Source organism: Dryobates pubescens, chromosome 17 (assembly GCF_014839835.1).
Source record: "Dryobates pubescens isolate bDryPub1 chromosome 17, bDryPub1.pri, whole genome shotgun sequence".
NCBI classification, from domain to species: domain Eukaryota; kingdom Metazoa; phylum Chordata; class Aves; order Piciformes; family Picidae; genus Dryobates; species Dryobates pubescens.
Genome location: NC_071628.1, coordinates 13,678,919 through 13,696,593, shown reverse-complemented (window position 1 = coordinate 13,696,593; position 17,675 = coordinate 13,678,919). Strand labels below are relative to the sequence as shown.

The 17,675-nt window shown below is 36.4% G+C and overlaps 1 protein-coding gene across 3 annotated transcripts in view; it reads right to left on the bottom strand.

Moving 5' to 3' along the window:
- DMXL2 (Dmx like 2) overlaps positions 1-17,675 on the bottom strand; it is a 55,812-nt gene that overhangs the window by 4,107 nt on the left and 34,030 nt on the right. Inside the window, exons 23-42 of one of the 3 annotated variants that reach the window (XM_054169050.1) lie at positions 17,292-17,556; positions 15,495-16,594; positions 14,247-14,438; positions 12,510-12,586; positions 11,733-11,863; positions 10,808-11,056; positions 9,412-9,450; positions 8,621-8,802; positions 8,180-8,310; positions 7,170-7,255; positions 6,726-6,927; positions 5,715-5,832; positions 4,840-4,902; positions 4,358-4,444; positions 4,155-4,276; positions 3,303-3,438; positions 2,675-2,735; positions 2,467-2,594; positions 848-925; positions 212-303 (exon numbers count right to left, since the gene is read on the bottom strand). In XM_054169050.1, coding sequence (XP_054025025.1) covers positions 212-303; positions 848-925; positions 2,467-2,594; positions 2,675-2,735; positions 3,303-3,438; positions 4,155-4,276; positions 4,358-4,444; positions 4,840-4,902; positions 5,715-5,832; positions 6,726-6,927; positions 7,170-7,255; positions 8,180-8,310; positions 8,621-8,802; positions 9,412-9,450; positions 10,808-11,056; positions 11,733-11,863; positions 12,510-12,586; positions 14,247-14,438; positions 15,495-16,594; positions 17,292-17,556 — 3,539 coding nt within the window. The remainder of the gene's footprint in view (positions 1-211; positions 304-847; positions 926-2,466; positions 2,595-2,674; positions 2,736-3,302; positions 3,439-4,154; positions 4,277-4,357; positions 4,445-4,839; positions 4,903-5,714; positions 5,833-6,725; positions 6,928-7,169; positions 7,256-8,179; positions 8,311-8,620; positions 8,803-9,411; positions 9,451-10,807; positions 11,057-11,732; positions 11,864-12,509; positions 12,587-14,246; positions 14,439-15,494; positions 16,595-17,291; positions 17,557-17,675) is intronic. The other 2 variants (XM_054169049.1, XM_054169051.1) reach the window with 2 other exon arrangements.

Sequence of the window (17,675 nt, the reverse complement as noted above, 5' to 3'; positions counted from 1 at the left end):
CTGTTGACCACATCTCATGAAAACTACATTTGGGAAACAAGCAACTGAAGGAGTGATGTTCAAAGAAATCATCTAGCAAGTTCAAGCTGTAACAAAGCTTAGAACACTGAGCCTTAAAACGTCAGCCACACATAAATGCACAAACCCCAGCAAGTTAATGGAGATGAAGAGGCAGCTTTGGTGAAACTCCTTATTGTTTCTTTAAACACACCTGTTATCATTGGACTGTCCTGATGTAGCAACTAGACTTGAAGAGGTTATAAATGCAAAGTCACTTGTGGTTTTACTGTGGCACTGCCAATTCTATTAAAAACAAAACCAAAAAACATGACATCTTAGCAGCTGTAGTGTGCAAAGTTACTATTCAGTCTGATGTTACTGATAGCATAACACAGGAGGTCTTTTAAACAAGCTTTAAAAACTGATGGGCAAAATGCAGTTTGACATTTCAGAGAACGGAGCAATGGATTAAAAATCCAGTATAAAATATAACAAATCCACAATATAGTGTATCAGAGTAGCTTGAATTTCAAATCAAGCACAGCCCTCATGTACTGTTAAGCAGTGAAGAAGGTATTTTTACTAAGTCTTGGGGTTGTCAAATTATTGCTTCTGGCTCTGATTTTTAATGTAATCAAGGGTAATGCTGAAGTAGTATTTGTAATTACAGTGCAGCTTATGGTTACTGCAGAGTTTTCCAAAGATGTATTGACTCTCTGTAGCTGTTTTGTTTAAGTATGCTAAGTAAAAACAGCATTGAGACTCTTGCACTCTTGGCCTGGCTGAAGTCCCAGACTTAACTTTACACTATAAAAACAAAACAATAAAAAAAATTCGGTCTACTTACCAGATAGGGCTTAGGATTTGAGGTGGTTTGGTTTACTTGCCAAATACTTAGAAATCCTTCACCATCAGCAACACCACACTGCAAGGAATGAACTGCATTTATTAGCCTAAGGCACTGGCTACTGAACGTTTACTTTGTAGCAGTCAACAGCTGCTTTGAGGAAAAAACCCACCTCAAACACCAGACCATTGCTTGCATGTTAAATATCAACAGCAATGATTGTCAGGTACAAACCCATAATCTAGATGCCAGTGGGTTCACTGCTGATTGTTTAATAATTATTTAATGAATGATGCACTCTTACATACCTAACCATTTTTTAGCAATGGAGGCTTTTGAATTGTGGAAGCTTATCTTTCAAATCCTAATGTTAAATGCTATAGCTTAGAGGCATCATTATTACTGCATGACTCTATCTGAAAATGCTTAGTAAAGTAAGATGTATGATGGCATGCCAGAAAGGCATGGCAGGAATGATTATGGAAGAACTGTACTATATAATGAATGGTAAAATCACTAAATTGTGATTGTTAATCAAAATGCATAACAATGAATAGGTAATTAACATCACCTATACAGAATATTCTGTAAGTAATTTACAAAATGCTTTTAGAAATACTTGGAATTATTTTTTACATTTCCTCCCTTTAGTCACATTGATGAAACCTGACCTCCATGGGAAGCAGTGGGGACAGCCAGTACATCTTACTTAAAACTGATTCCCATGTGATGTTAAGATTGCAGTATCTCAAAACATAATCAAACCACTAATTTTTGAAAAAGCTTAAATAATATTTTATGCTGGGAGATACTTCCAGCTGTTTCTAAATGTTGACCTGTGCTCTTCTATAGGTTCCTGAAGTAATATGCAGATTCCTTTAATTCACTTTTTATGAGTTTTAACTGCAAAGGAATTCAACACTTTTGTCAGTAAGGTACAGACAAGACTTACTAAAATAACAAAGCAATGCAAAAAACTGAAGGACTGGATAATTCTCCCAATTTCTTTCTTCATCCACTCTGTTTCCTGCATTTTTCATACCTCACAGAGTCATTTCTGGCCAAAGTGTATGGCTCTTCTGTACTCTCTGCTCTCCATGTACTGGAATGTACTTACAGTCTTCAACTAATAGGTTGTATTTTTTATATTTTTATATGCATCTTCCAGATAATGAATTGCATCAAAACTTTCTCTTGGCCAGCATGCAAAGTGTGAAACACTTCTTGAAGACTGCTGCCTTGACTGATACAAGTTTGCCTCTACAAAACAAGTAAGTGCTCTTCCCCCTGCCCTTCCCCATATGTTTAATTTAAAAAGGTCATCACATGGGAACACAGATTTCAGAACAGGGTTAACAAAAAGTCTGAAAATGCAGCAAATGGGATATGGAACAGCAGTGTAAAGCTGACAGAAGAGGAAGGAGAGCATGGGTCAGCATTTTATTGCAAAGCTTCTATATGCAGGCAACCATTCTATGAATCTACGAATCTATGAACCAGTCTAAGACTTCCCAATAGTTTTGTGAGTGACCATTTAAAACTGTTTCAGAGGCCACAGCACAACCAAATGTTTCCTTGTGAATTAATAAAAAGGGGAAAATCCTAAATATTCTACTAACCTTATTGCCCTGGGAATTGAAATACATTCTTGTAACCCTGGCATTCCCAGCCTGCTGGAAGCATACCAATTGCTGGGGCCTTGTCCACTCAAACATTCGAACGCTACCGTCTTGTGCACCTGTCAGATCTAAAAGACAGATGGTCATTAATACTACAGAGTTTTACAGAAAATTAGCTACTCTGTACTAGTAAGTGGGATTCACTTACAATACTGGTGGACTGGATGCGAAGCCATTCTCTTGACGTTGTTCAGGTTTCTTTTAATAAGCTTCATATAAAACAAATAAAAATTAGGATGATTTCTTTTTTTAAAATGACACCCACCCACCCTTGAATTTTGTTTATACTACTATGTGGTAAGTGTCCCCCAGTTAAAAAAGCCTATTAAGCTAACATTGTTTGCATCTAATTATGCTTAAAGCCTGTTTATAACAGCTTTTTTTAGACATGGCATTTCAATTAGTATTAATATTATCTCTATTATACAAAGAACTTACGTACATGCTGATGTCTCAGTGCAAGAATTTAATGCTTAGAATTTTTCTGGTTTTGGTTGTCTTTTTTGTTTGTTTTGTCCCCAGAAACTCCAGGTCCTACCTCAAAGTTCCCTTAGGAAAAACCTGATTATCCTGTTATTTTTCTACGTCACATTGGCTCTATGCCACAATATACAAGAAAACACTTCATCTGGCCTTCTGTTTGGGCCGGTCTTGGTTATTGTAGGCCTTTTCCATCAACACTGTATTGAAAGTATGATGACTAATGCACACTATCTCTACTAAAAAATGCACTGAATAGAAGAGCAATCCTAGCTGCACTCAACAAAAGTACTTACCACACCAGCTCCAGTGCTAGTTTGACCACTGCCTAACCATGGCATGGATGAAGATGGTTGTATCTGATGCACTCCAAAAGATGGTGCAGTTGACTGAGTCAGTGTTGTGGTAGAACCACGAAAATCATCATCAGAACTGTAAGAGAACAGCATTGTTCTACTTTAAAAACAAACATTTTTTTGACACTGATGTTGTTTGCTTATCTCATTGTCAAAAGCCCAAGAGCAATGGGTAGAGAAAGTGATTATAATGAGATTTATAAACTGTTAATTCCTGCATTTCCACTGTACAACATTCTCCACATGCTTCAATGCCATTGATGTTTAACCCTAACAGATGATCTAACTGTGGTAGGCTGATGTTAAGAATGTAAGTTCTCTTGAGAAGAATAATGTTGGAAAATTCCTACCTTGGTGTCCATTTATATCTATCTGCTCTGCACAAGGGAGCATGGTACAGATGAGTGCTTGCTGCAGCTGATAATAATTCAAGCCATTGCATTATAGAACCAGCATCAGCTGCCTAACTAGCCTCAACACTGCAATGATGCAACTGTAGTTTCTAAAGTAGCACTTCCTTTAGTAGCCTATGCACCATGGCACTTTGCTTCATTATGCAGTACAGACATGCCCCAAACACTCAACCCCCTCGAAACCTTATTTTTTCCATATGTAAAAACAAAGGCAGCAATTGTTCTTTTGCTCTCTTTCACTCCTTTGCAAAGCAATATGAAACCTCCTGAAGATTAATTAACCCTTTTTATACACTCCACTTGCACTTACACAGCTATTATATATGCAGCCTTACAATAAACCAATACTCTTAATATAACCACAAAGGAACAGTCCTACCTTTTAGACTCTCTGTCATATTCCTCCCCAATCCATATGAATGACTGAGCAGCCAGGAGAGCTGAAATATCGAGTTCTTGAACATCATGTGTAGATGCCAAGACAATTTCATTGCTGTTTGCCTGTATGGCACATATAGAAATTTTACAGTAACTATAATTCAAATATTTTTATTATACTTAACTGTAATATTTGAGGCTTACCTTATTAACTGCAAATGCCATTATCATATCCGATTCTTTGTGAATGATTTTTGCTTTTCCTCCAGGGTAGCCAAGATCTGCTTCAACCTAAAAAACATTTATAAGATATTTCAATTAGCATGAAAATCCATTTTGTAGTGGTACATTCAGACTGCAAAAATCTATACAAAATTCATGCAAGAAAAGTTCAGTGGCTTCAGCATTGTTTAGGAAGCTAAACTTTAGACTTCTCATACTCTTTGGTGTTCTAGAAGCCAAAAGTTAGATTTGAGTGCAAGAAACATGAAATTGTGTGTGCAACAGTATTTACAAGGTGTTCAGTCATATCAATCATCAGAATATCCAAAATTAATGCACTGATTAAAAGCCTGCCACACAGACTACACAGAACATATATTGTCTGTTAGTCACATTAGTGAAAGAAAAGCCAGTTCCACAGAACTTTTAAGAATGTGCTAGAGGTTTGGGAGAAGGGATACTACCTTGTTTTTGTGATCTTCTGCTACGCAGTTTTGTTTGACCTGCTCCACACGATCTTCTACAGACTACATAACATCACACAGTCACAAACACAAAACACATGCACAAACAAATATAAAAAAAGAATGAAACATTCCAAACTAGATTTTAAAGGCTACTCTGTCAGTAAATGATGCCAAATGTATTTTTAACTTTTTATAAAAGGCACAGAAACTTAAGACAGGAATCTAAACAAACTCACTTAAAATGTAATGCCTCCTAGATGAACACAAGATGTATGATATAGTAAATAAATGGAGGAGTAATACACACACAAACTCCATACTTACAGGAATTCTTAAAGATATTAAATAGTATACTTGTTTTCCATGGCACTTAACGTGTTGGTTTAAATTTTCAGTTAGAACTCATTACAGTTGTAACTGATACAATTTGTAAAGTCCCATATTATATATTACTATATAATATTACTTTTATATGTATATATTCCTCATGCATATATACATATATGCAAAGCGCTAGCTCATTTAAATGTATTTTTCAATATGACACACAGAAAAATTATATGAATATTCAAATTTACTTACTTATTACCAATATTACAAATGTTCTGTTTATTAGGATAGTATTCAAACATATAAAGGTAAGGTGAGAAAAGTCTTGTCTGAAAATATTTCGTTCAGTTGATATTTTGATAAACAACATGACAGTCATGTTGATTTAACAGAAAGTCCATACTGTTAAATGAAAGAAAGGAAATTAAAATGCCAACAACATCAAGAACAACAAAAAAGGGGAAAAAAAAAAGAAATACTGAAGAGACTGAGGAACAGTTATAGCTGAGCTTTCCTTAAAAATAGTTACATCCTTTGTTTACCTCACTTTGCTTTCGTTTCTTAGTGAATATGTATCTTATGAAAGTCTCCTGAAGAAGTTCTTGCTTCACAAGAAAGTGCCAGAGCCTTTTTGCTGGAAGAGCTGAATAATCCTTTGATCTGGATAAAACAAAAGTGGGGGGAGAGGGAGAAAAGGCTTCCATGTAATTAAAGGTGTCAAAAAAATAATAATAATCTAAAGACAGATTCTGAATGAGTTCAGTTTGAAAAAACACCCAACAAAACCAACCAATATGTAAGCACTAATTTGTTCAAGGCAAATATCAAGATACTCTTTACTTGCAGTTTACAAAAAAAAATATCCAGTTTGTTACTGTTTTCCAAGTATTTAAGTTTAATCTGCTGACTTGCATTTATGTCTATATATTTGCCCTCTACCAAAAGTTTGTGATGGCCTTACAGAAGCTCCATGCATATTTTGTTCAGTATTCAAAGGAAGACAAATATTTAGTTTATAGATGAGCTAAAAAGAATGAATTTTCTCAGATTTGAGGCCAAATATTTCTTAAAAAGTGGTGCATTTGTATAATGATATTTTAATAAAATCTTATATTGTATCAACCATGCAAATCCAACACCACATACACTGAGCACACCTAAAGTGGTGGTTTGGTATAGTGAGAAAAACAAGCTATATTTGAGTTGAAAACATAGGTCACTATCTGCATTTCAGGACACTGCAAGCATGACACTGTGCTAAACACAGGAGTGCTAGCTTTACAAAGACCAAACTACAACTGTCTTTCTCTCCTCCTGACATCTGCATGTATTATGGTACTCCTTTGTTTGTTCAGGTAGGGTGGCAGTCAGCTGCTACTGGGGGAACAGTAAAAGGAGTTGAATAGGGTCTTCCCATCAGCAGCCACTGCCCTTGATTTGCAGTCCTGCAAGCTTAGCTCTTTCCTTATTTTCCTTTCTTGTGAAAATAAGGAAATAATCTTTAGTATTTCTATGATCAAAGGCTGTGGTTTTGCTAGGAAAAAAAGGCTTACTTGAATGGTGTGTTTTCAGGTTCAATCATTGCTTTGTTGCGGAGAAGAGCTGGTCCTGCCCCTACACCAAGGTCACTAGGGTAAGTATTGATGTAGTTTGGTGGTGGGCCTTCAAACTGGTCCATTCTGTCTTGAAGAATCTGTTCCCAGTGTTCCAAGTTTTTTATTACAGCAATGCCCAACGGTGATGTTACAGGCAGATCTAAACACAAGTATTAATAAAGCAAGGCTTAGAACAGAAAAAAATAAAATCATTTAAGTTTGTATAAAAACCCAGGATAATAGAAACATTTAAAAACAAAGTCTTGAAAGGAAATTGCTTGTTTGCAATTGTAAAAAATAATATATTCAATTGCTATAATTGAAATATGGACATTAAAAAGCAAAGTCTGTCAGAAAGCCACTTATAAAGAAAACTGTAACATAAAGAAGAATTTAACGTACCAGTGAATTCCAGACCAGCAATGGGAAAGAAGTTTTTAACATTGTGCAGAACCAATTTTACCATCGTCAGATGCAGAAGAGCCCAGCTGTATAAAAATAATGGATTTAGTTGTGTTAAAACAACACTAACCCAGTTTTCTGCAGAATATTTTTTCCTTCTACCAAATGCACAGATTAGAAAATCAGTGTAGATGGTTCAGTGAATGTTACTGGACACAGAGAAAACGACTTATTCATCAGCTGTGCAACGTAAGGGTGCCTCTGAGGGCACCTTGCTGTGCAGATAGTACACCCTTCTCTCTTTTACAAACCTCGGATTATTGTACTCTTTCCCTAGATAACAGTGTGGATGTGTGAGCCTCTGCAAGACTCAGAATTAAGTACAAGCCTCCTGAAACCCCTTCTGAAATTCTCCATGAAATCATGATGAATAGAGACAAGACATTACCTGAGTTTGGCATTCATGGCAAAAGCTTTTTTACACTGGAAGAGTCTCATAGATACTAAAGATACAAGTCTCCAAGTCCTATAAGGACTAATGAGTAGAACACATAAAAGAGCCATAATTGTTCTCCATAGTATCATGCTGAGGTCACCTTCTTTACTTCTTTTTATCTTGCAACATTTTATCTTATCTTTTAAGTGTTCTATTTAATCTGCTCCTCATTCAAAAACTAATCAGAGATCTAAACCATCATTCTAGTGCTGGAATTGTGGTACCTCATGTTCTTGTGTCTTACAAATGAAGATAAGGGGATGTTATTTATTTTTCTCCTCCCCCAAAACAAAGCCCACACAGGTTTGACTTCCTAAACCTTTTTTTTTTTTTTTTTTTTGGCAAGTAAGAATAGAATTTGTCACTTCTATAATCCCAGTGCCACAGATAAATCTATCCACAGTACTAAAATTATTTGACTCAAACTGGACAGTCCAGAGGTCCTGCCTTTTCTTTCATTTGGAAGAAAAGCACATAACAGAATTATTCTAAAATACTGGCAGTCTCTGCCAACCTGTAAGAATTGGCATCTTTGTGTTCCTGGATCTGCACATCAGAAAGGAATGCATCGTCCTCTTCCTCATCACTGTGAGCGCTTTCATCGGAATCGTATATGACACCGCTGTCTGATAAAGGAAGAAATGGCTGCAACAAAAAACAAAAGTCTGCTATAACAGCAATTTTCTGATCTCTTAAGATTCAACTCTTACCCTAGTTATCCCTGTCATAGAGTTTAAATGGCAATTTAAGTTTCCCAGAAACAAACAAGTAGCAAGGGGATAAATGTTAACCTATTACTGGCAAGAAGTAAGTTTTGGAAGTTAAGTAATTGACTTGTAAGCTGTTCATCTTTTACTGTGAGGATAATATTCTGCAGCTTACTATGAAGAGCACTCTGTATTTTTACATTATTCTTGTCCCTTACAATTTTCTTACATTTTCTATTCTAAATTACCTTTGCCATAAAATAGTCCCACATGCTAAGCTCTGGAGGGATAAACTTCTCCTTGTAAGAGGGTCTTTCTGCAGGTACAGGTGGTGGTACAGTGCTGTCTTTTACTGGTCTTCCTGGCACTAGCATTCTCATGTTAAAACGACGGCGATGTTTATCCATTTCTTCTGATGGAAGAGGTGGAGCTAAGTTAAGGTAATTTGAGAAGTTGATATTAGTATTCTGTTTCTAGAAATGGCTGTATTTTATAATTGAAGCAACTAACCCCATTGTTATTGGTACTATTTTCTACTGATAAAAATCAAAGCCGGCCTAAATAAAGTAAGTGTAATCATACAAAGGTTCACTTGCATAAATTCAGTAACTGTGGTGATTTATACATTATATGTAACATGGTAAATAGATTTATTATATGACTCAGGAGATGCAGCTTTTAAGTAAAAACAATTTTAGATAAAAGGTTTCCCAAGAAAAAAGCTAAGACATTTGGTTGAGAAATAAAATGTAAACTGTACAAATAGCAGTAGAAATTCTAAATACAAGCCAAAGAACTCTTAAGATAGCATAGAAAAATTGAATGGAGAGGCTTTTTTACAACTAAAGTCTGTTTTAAAGTGTTATGATTTAAAATGTCTTAATAGTTCTCCACATATTAATGTGGAATTTGTTTTTCAAAGTATTAGTGGCCTGGCAATGTTGAAGATCACACTTACTTTATTACAGGGGAGACAGTTAAAAACTTTTTCTATAAAAGCCACTACTAACATTCCTCTACACTGCAAGATTTTACAAACCTTCATTACCATCCTCTGAAACATCAGAAGCTGTAGCAGCTTGTAGATTAAAGGAAAACAGAACACATCTCAAATGAAGATCTGACTTTTATATAAGATACTCATATTAATGTCTTGTGAAACTGCCCTCTGAGTTTCAGTTATTCCACAAATAACACATCTGTTGTGCTTATCATGGTGCACTGAGATTCAAGACTATTGTTTTAAAAGTGTGAGACATGATTTTTCAGGAGTGGTGCAGTGTGAAGTCTATGACAAATGGTTGTATTTGCCTTTGTTTCCAGAGCCTGAATTCCATGTTCCCTTCTGTTCTTCCTCATGTAGTACATTAAGACATACTCATCTATCTTTGCAGAATTTCTAGTTTTTGCTGGAGCTTACATATACATGAACTATTTTTCTGACAGATGAAGCTGCTCTTTCTTCTCTATGGTCTTGTGCAAGATGAAATAGAATAGAATTAACCAGGATGGAGGAGACCTTTGAGACCATCAAGTCCAACCTATCATTCAACACTATCTAGTCAACTAAACCATGGCACCAAGCACCCCATCAAGTCTCTTCCTAAACACCTCGAGCGATGGTGACTCCACCACCTCCCTGGGCAGCCCATTCCAATGGACAATCACTCTTTCTGTGATGAACTTCTTCCTAACATCCAACCTAAACCTCCCCTGGTGCAGCTTGAGACTGTGTCCTCTTGTTCTGGTGCTGGTTGCCTGGGAGAAGAGACCAACCCCCACCTGGCTACAACCTCCCTTCAGGTAGTGCAGACAGCAGTAAGGTCTCCTCTGAGCCTCCTCCAGGCTAAGCAACCCCAGCTCCCTCTACCTCTCCTCCTAGGGCTTATGCTTCAGACCTTTCACCAGCTTTGTTGCCCTTCTCTGGCCATGTTCCAGCAAGTCAACATCTTTCCTAAACTGAGGGGCCCAGAACTGAACACAGTACTCAAAGTATGGCCTAACCAGTGGTGAGTACAGAGGCAATCATATCTTGCAAAAGAAATGAGTTTCAGAAATACTATTTCCAAGTTACTGCAGTTGTTAAACAGTACAACTCATCTTTCACAGATAATCACAGCTATTAACACTGACTTATACCATATGTTTTTTTTCACTAAATAATAATGACTGGAAGTCCTGAAAAGAGTTAAAAGTAACAACACAAATATAATATCTGTACAATTTTTATGGGAAATTCAAAATGTGCTGGGTGTCATTAAAAAGGACAACTGCAAGGCTAATATTCTTTCCGCTTTTTAATATAACAATTTTCATGCCAGTAGATACTTAAATTCTGCTTTCTTGGGTTTTGTCTTCAAATGGAAGGAAATCTACTAGGTTACTAACAGGTATAAAATACAAATCATTAGTATGACTTTCAGACAATAAAATACCTGGAATATTTTCTGACTGCCTTCGAGGCTTTACAAGAAGTTTCACTCCTCCTCCAAACACAGCAGCCCACATTCGAGTGTTCAAAGGATGGGCTGCTAGTCTAAATAATTCATTACATGAATTGGTTGCAAGGGCATGTATAAGGAGACTCAGGTAGACAGCTATAACAGCCTCACAAAGTAGGATGTTTAACTTTGGTTGATCTTCATCCTGAGCTGAACTTAAGAGATTGATAAGTGAACTCACACCTGCAAAGAGAAGAGAAAGACTTCTACATTAAATGATTCAGAGCACAAATGAAAAGAAGGAAATGATCCACCTCTACATTGTATGTTAAACATATACTAATAGTCACATACTTGTATTCAGATGAAACATAGAAACATAGCAATAATATTTGTCTTAATCATAAACATCAATATTAAAACCTTCTTGAAGATGGGACATCTGCATTGTACCTCTCTGCAAAACCTATGGGCAATTCATATTGCCTTTGAAATTCCTGCACTGTTTTCACAGTTGACCTCAAAATCCTGAATTCATGCTCACAGATCTGGGTGCAGCTGTTCAGATGGCTATACCAAGTAAAGCATTAAGCCTAAGGCAGTACTGTAGAAACATCTTACAGGAATAGCTTTGCTAGGGGGTGAGACAGACAGGAGTAAAAGATTTCAGGATGACAAAGGTTCAGCTTACAGAGTTTATCCTAAAGATCATGGTCTTCAAGCCAGATGTTTGCCATATAAAAAGTTTATTTTACGTCAAAATCTAAAAAGCTATTACTAATCTGTGAACTAAATCAGAAACACTTATGCATCATTGACCACCTATGATTTCATCCATCATATATTTCAGGACAGTGAAACTACTTTAAAATGTGGAGGCGGTACAGTGCTGCTAAAAGTAACCATGTATTTGTCTCACCAGGCCACTGAGCAGGAGGTGAGTTTGGAGTTGCATGCTCTTCAATACTTTCAGTCCTCAGTCTACGTCGATCACTCAAAAGCAGTCCTTGATAAACCATTCCTGTAAACTGATTTGCTTCTGTTTGACTGCTAAACACAAATTAAGTTTTTTTCTGATGAGAAAGGATTTTAGAATGTTTTTGTAAAAAAGTATAGGATGTATACATGCTTCCCATTTTAATCAGAAAATATTTCAAATTCTGTATGACTAGGTCAAGAATTTTATCATTTCATGGATACAAAATAATTTTGTTATTAAAATTTGAAACATTTCCATCTCACACTAACAAGTTTAATATGACATGCATAGACAGGAAAAGGCTTTTTCAAACATTTTAATATTTGTTCTGAAGATAATTTACAAAATGCTTTTAAAACATTATCTCCCAGTTCAAGTTTGGAATATAAACAGCCTGAAACCAGACTTCACTTCGACTCAAATACTTCCCCTGTACCCTACTTATCAATGAATGTGCAGAAATATAGCATTCAAATATTTTTCAGAAGCATCCCATGGGAGAATGAGGCCAGATTTTTCTATTTATTGGATACATGTTACTTTATCTGTGTGAAAATTCTCTGGTGTATCAAAACTAGCAGTATGTACATCGTATAAGTATCCATACCCAGATATCTGATCTCCTCTTTAGACACATGCATGAAGAAAAAAGCTGTACTTTTGGATACACAAAGTATTCTCCAAATGTAGGACTGTAAGAAAACTTTTGGTTTTTACCTGTAGCTGTGGCTGTCACATAGTGCTTGATAGATGGATGCAGAAAGTGAAGCTGCTAAAGAATGAAGTGTGTACACCTAAAATTAAAAGATCTAATAAGGTATACATAACTTTTATATATAAAAGATGAGTGAACTACTTTTTCTGAACAACACTGTAAATGTGTTATGCAAGAGCATCCCAGTTTAAACCAAGTGCAGGAAATAGTAATCATGTTGCTTTATGTTTACAAGGTCAGAACTTTGCAAGTTACAATTGCTTATTCAAGATCATTTGATAGCAGTTTAAAGCTTCTAATATTGTATTAATTACATTTATTCCAATATAGAACCGCTGCAATGAATGAGTATACTGAAGAAGTGATTACCTATGTCCTGTTATACGATGATAATGAATTTGACAGAATGGTTCCTGGAAGCCCTATTATGTTACATCACAGTTTGATGCAGTAGTAATTGCTCAATATGGACATGAAATAAGAAGCTCTGTGTAATCATTGTATGACTGTTTTATCTATGACCTCTTTTTTACCTCAGTTATGTGTTTATAATTTTTCAGAAGGTCTCTAGGAGTAACAAGAATAATATTCTGTTACCGTCTCACAGTGCAATGGAAACACTCCAGGTCTTACACAGCAGAAATGCAAGGATTTCTTGGAAGTGTGATGAAATCCAGTATGAAGAAAATGGTACTGTCAAACTGTTAACAGTGTAGATTTTTATACCCCACCCAATGTTCACTTCCATCTTTTCCTGCCATCTTTCCACTTAATCAAATACTAGACATTGGAGTAAAGCTATGAATTATCTAGATAGTTGTTCTGCAGTTAAGACTCATCAGCTTTTCTTTCTGAATACTCTTTGAAAAGAAAATACATGTGGAGTAGGACTTTTTAAAGTAAGAAAGATGCTTGCTGTAGTGTAAAGCAGGATGGAAAATTAGACAATTGATGGAAGAGAAAATGAATTGCAAAGGAGCTTGGGATACAGTTTTAGAAACTTAACTGCCTTTCAGTGGGACAACTCATTAATTTCCTATTTTTTTGCTACTTTCATTTAGTCAGTATACATTCAAATTAATTTAATGAATAATAAACTAAATATACAGAATAATGATTAGCTTCTTAATAATTGTATCATAGTTTCAGGCTCTTTGGTGTTTTTTCCCCCTCTGTTTACTGAAACGGAACAGAATTTACTCACCCCTAAGTATGGAGTCAGATAATGTAATTCACCACAAGTCCTTAGAAGCCAGTACACTTGAGGAAATTCATGTTCCAGTAATGTTTATAATACCAATATTAATAGGAGGTTATAACATAACTTAGTGTCTCCTATCTCTACTTTCATACCTTTCCCTACAGAATTTGACAGGGCTCTGGGCAACCTGTTCTAGTTGAGGATGCTCCTGCTTACTGCAGAGGGGTCTGGACTAGATGACCCTTGGAGGTCCCTCCAACCCAGACCCTTCTATGATGATACTTTTAAGAGCCAAGAATCCAGTGTTTTAGTGAACATTCACAACACCTGGAACAGGGAACTAGCTGGATTCAAAAACATCTTAGAAAGCAAGTGGTTAACTAGCATTTTCAATTTGCCAGACTTAAGGAGGAAGGTCAGTATCCTGAAGGGGTAAATGCTGAAAAATTAACTCAAACTCCACATTTTATTTTCTGCATTCTCATAACCCCATCGTATAAAAAAATTCATTTAGTGTTTCCTGAAAGCTTTTCATTACCTTGACATCTTCAACATTAGGATGTGGTGGTGACTTCATCTGCACAATAGTGTAAAGAATATCATGGATATGGTTGTTTAAATACAGCACAGGATTTGCTATCACAGTTTTTGTGGATGCTATGCTTGCAGAAAGCAACGGTAGTGTTGTGGGTAATGGTAGTGGAGACTGAAGTTGTTTTACAGTAGTTTCCTGTTTAAAAGAAAGCATAGTATTATTGCTTTGAAAAAATAAGGTAAAAAAAATAAAAGCAAGATAATTTTATATCGTTAGTATTTTGATAGAGTTAGGTATCTTCTTTCACTACTGTCTACTCAGACAAAGACTTTACTGTGACTGATATAAAAAGTCAGTTCATGTGTACTGTAATAACATGGAACAGACCTGAGAGCCAGGGCTGTTGGTACACTTTTGGCTTTCATGTAGGAAGAGTCTTTTTACATAGTTCATTAGGAAGTGTTGGGATTGTCAATTAAGAAAGACTATAAACGCACTTGCAGTGGCATAAATTGACATAATACTCACTAGTCTGAGTTTAGTAACAAAAGTCAAATCTGCACTACTCTTGAGTTTCTCAAGGGAAAACAAATTTATACTTTTTATTCTTAAAACTGTGTGCTAAGCCTAGTACCACTAAAGTGGTTGTCTGCTACTCCTATTTGAAATGTGAGAAATCTAGAGCTAAAGCAAGTTAAACAATTTGCCAAGTATCAGAGTATCTCCTGCAGCTCAGGTTAGTCATTTGCATTTGCTGGAAAACACCTCTTTTTGTATGAAAATAATATAGCAAAAGAGTTACTCTGTCTGACTGGGTATTATTTTTTGAGCCTTGGAGCTATGATCCCATTCATTGTAGCTCCTTTGCATGATTTGCAGAGGTGTAAGGAGTGACATTTTGTCATCCTTTAGCAGTTGCAAGTTTAATTTATTATACAGATACCCCTAATAACTATGATCAAAATTATACTTTCATTAGAACACACATATACTGCTGAGGCTGTAATATAAACAGCACCATTTATATTCCATAATTACAGGTAGCCTAATCTTCAGTGTCTTAACAGATTAAGAATCAAATAATCAGGATATGGAAAAGCTGCACCGTTACCAAGTACATTAAATTATCTTGGCCATTAAACTTGCAGAGCATAAGAAGCATCTATTTAGGCACAAACATAAGTAGTCAACAAAATTCACAGTCCAGAACTGTTCATACTTCTCAACAGAAATTATTTGAATTTGTTTTACCTGCTGGGACTCTTGCAACAAGAACTTCAGTTCCATTCTTACAGATGCTAACCCACCACCTTGTGCCCCATGAAGACTACAGTAACTTAGAAAAACTCTTAGAAGAGCTTGGTTCTTCTGCAGCCACCACTTCCGCCTTTCAGCATGTTCTCGTTTTGCTTGCAGCCTGCGTCGTTCTATCTGGTGCCGTTCATAAGAGCCAATGTCTGGCTTATCCATAATATCATCATGCTCCAGGAGATCCCCATTTACTTTGGTATATGTTTTACAGTAGTCTTTACCCCCTGCATCATGGTTGCATATTTCATGCATAGCAGCTATCTCTTTTTCCAGCCAGTTGTACAGCTGAAATCTGAGCTTTCCACCATCTACTTCATAACCTGTAGCCAAAGTCCTCAGTTCAGTCATAAGGATCTTCAAACAGGCTCTGAACTTGAGTTGTTCAGCAATAACATCAACCTCGGTATCTCCTGCATCAGGAGTCTCCCCATGTGCTGTTTGTTGGATATTGGTTTCTGAGGTTCTCTCATCATCATCTTCATTCTTAGAATCTGATTTTGATTTTTTCATCATTATACCAACATCCTTGTCCTCTTCATCTGACCCATCTTTGTCATCACCCCAGTCAAGAGTAAGGGGCTCATCATCAAATTTCACTGCTGGTTGACTCCAATCAAATTGTGATGATGACTCAACAGTATTCTCCAAAGCAGAGGAAGCTGAGATTGGCTTTGACCAGTCTATATCAGCACTTCCAGCACCATCCCTTAGGGCTTTGGAATCTGAAACAGCCGCCTGTATAGGAGGACTAGACAAATCTTTCTCTGTGCCTCCAGCAGACTTTTTTCTTACTTTCGGAATTTTGGAAAGGACTTCAAGAGCGAGGACAGGGCAGCCCACTTTAAAATGAGCATTTGCAGTAGTGAAGAACAATTTTCTTTCTATAAGATTAATTTTATCAACAAAGCTTTTCTCAGTTTTCAGACCTAAGGTGGCCAAAGTTCCTTCTGGTGAGCTGAAGTATCTTCGGATGAGCAAAGGGTGGGTCCGAAGGTAATTGTAAAAACTGAATACCACTGGATTGCACGACTTGACAATAACTAAGGAATTAAACAGGACATCTGTTGAAAATGGCTTTAAAATGGTATTACTGTTTTGAAGTACTTCCTGCATTACAGAGATTCATCAAAACACAAAACTGAAGACAGTTTTGGGTTTAGTTGCAAAAAAATCCGAAAGAAATAATTACTTATTCCCCACAAAAAAATTAACGGCATGAGCTGGATGAGTAGGAACATACAAATTCTCTCATTTGCCTTGTTCTTATATTCCACTCATCTAAGCTTAAATAAAGCTGAGAGGATCAGCCAGGTAGAGATTTCCGCAAGGAAAGGAATACACCACAGAAACCTATGGCAGCCATCTGCCAGTTAACATTAATTTCATAAAGAGGCAGGACAGGCAAAATCCTGCCAGAACTCTGCTAATTGCTAGAAGCCTGAATGAGAGTTTAGTAAAGACCACAAACATCATTCATTAGTAGTGAGGTATTGTAGGGAAGTACCAAACAAAGGCAGCCCTCCTAAGCTTATGTGGCAGCAAAACTAAGTTTGGAATTCTCGGACTAGAAACAAATTCTAGGAAGAAATATTTTTTTTTGTTTAAGTAGAAGTTGAGTGGGCCAGTGAATGATTCCACATAATGGCATTCCAGGAGAAAGGACTATATATATGCAGAAAGTATTTCTGCTTCTCTACTTTGTAAGTGGGTCCCATCTGAGCAATGTTTTTCGCTTACCTGGGTTTTCATCATCTTCTTTAGGTGTTTGTTCCAATAATGTGTCCAGTGCCCTAGTGTAATCTTTCATTATCCAGTATGCAATGCTTCTCAGAAATGGATCAGAATGCAATTTAGTACAGCTGAATCCACTTCCATCCTTATGGCAACCCAAAATCTTTTCATAAAGAATGGAGGTGTATGTGACAGAGGTTTCAAACTCTGATTCATATAAACGAGCAATAACCATAGCCAACTGGATGTCTTCCATTTTCTCAAGGCACACCTACAATAAGAAGTGGAGAGAAGGTTGCTTTATAAGGAGCAGTAGTTCTTTAACAATGACATTGATATGTTTACAGGACAGACCAATTTTTCTCATCATATCTGTTCCTTAAAGTGCAC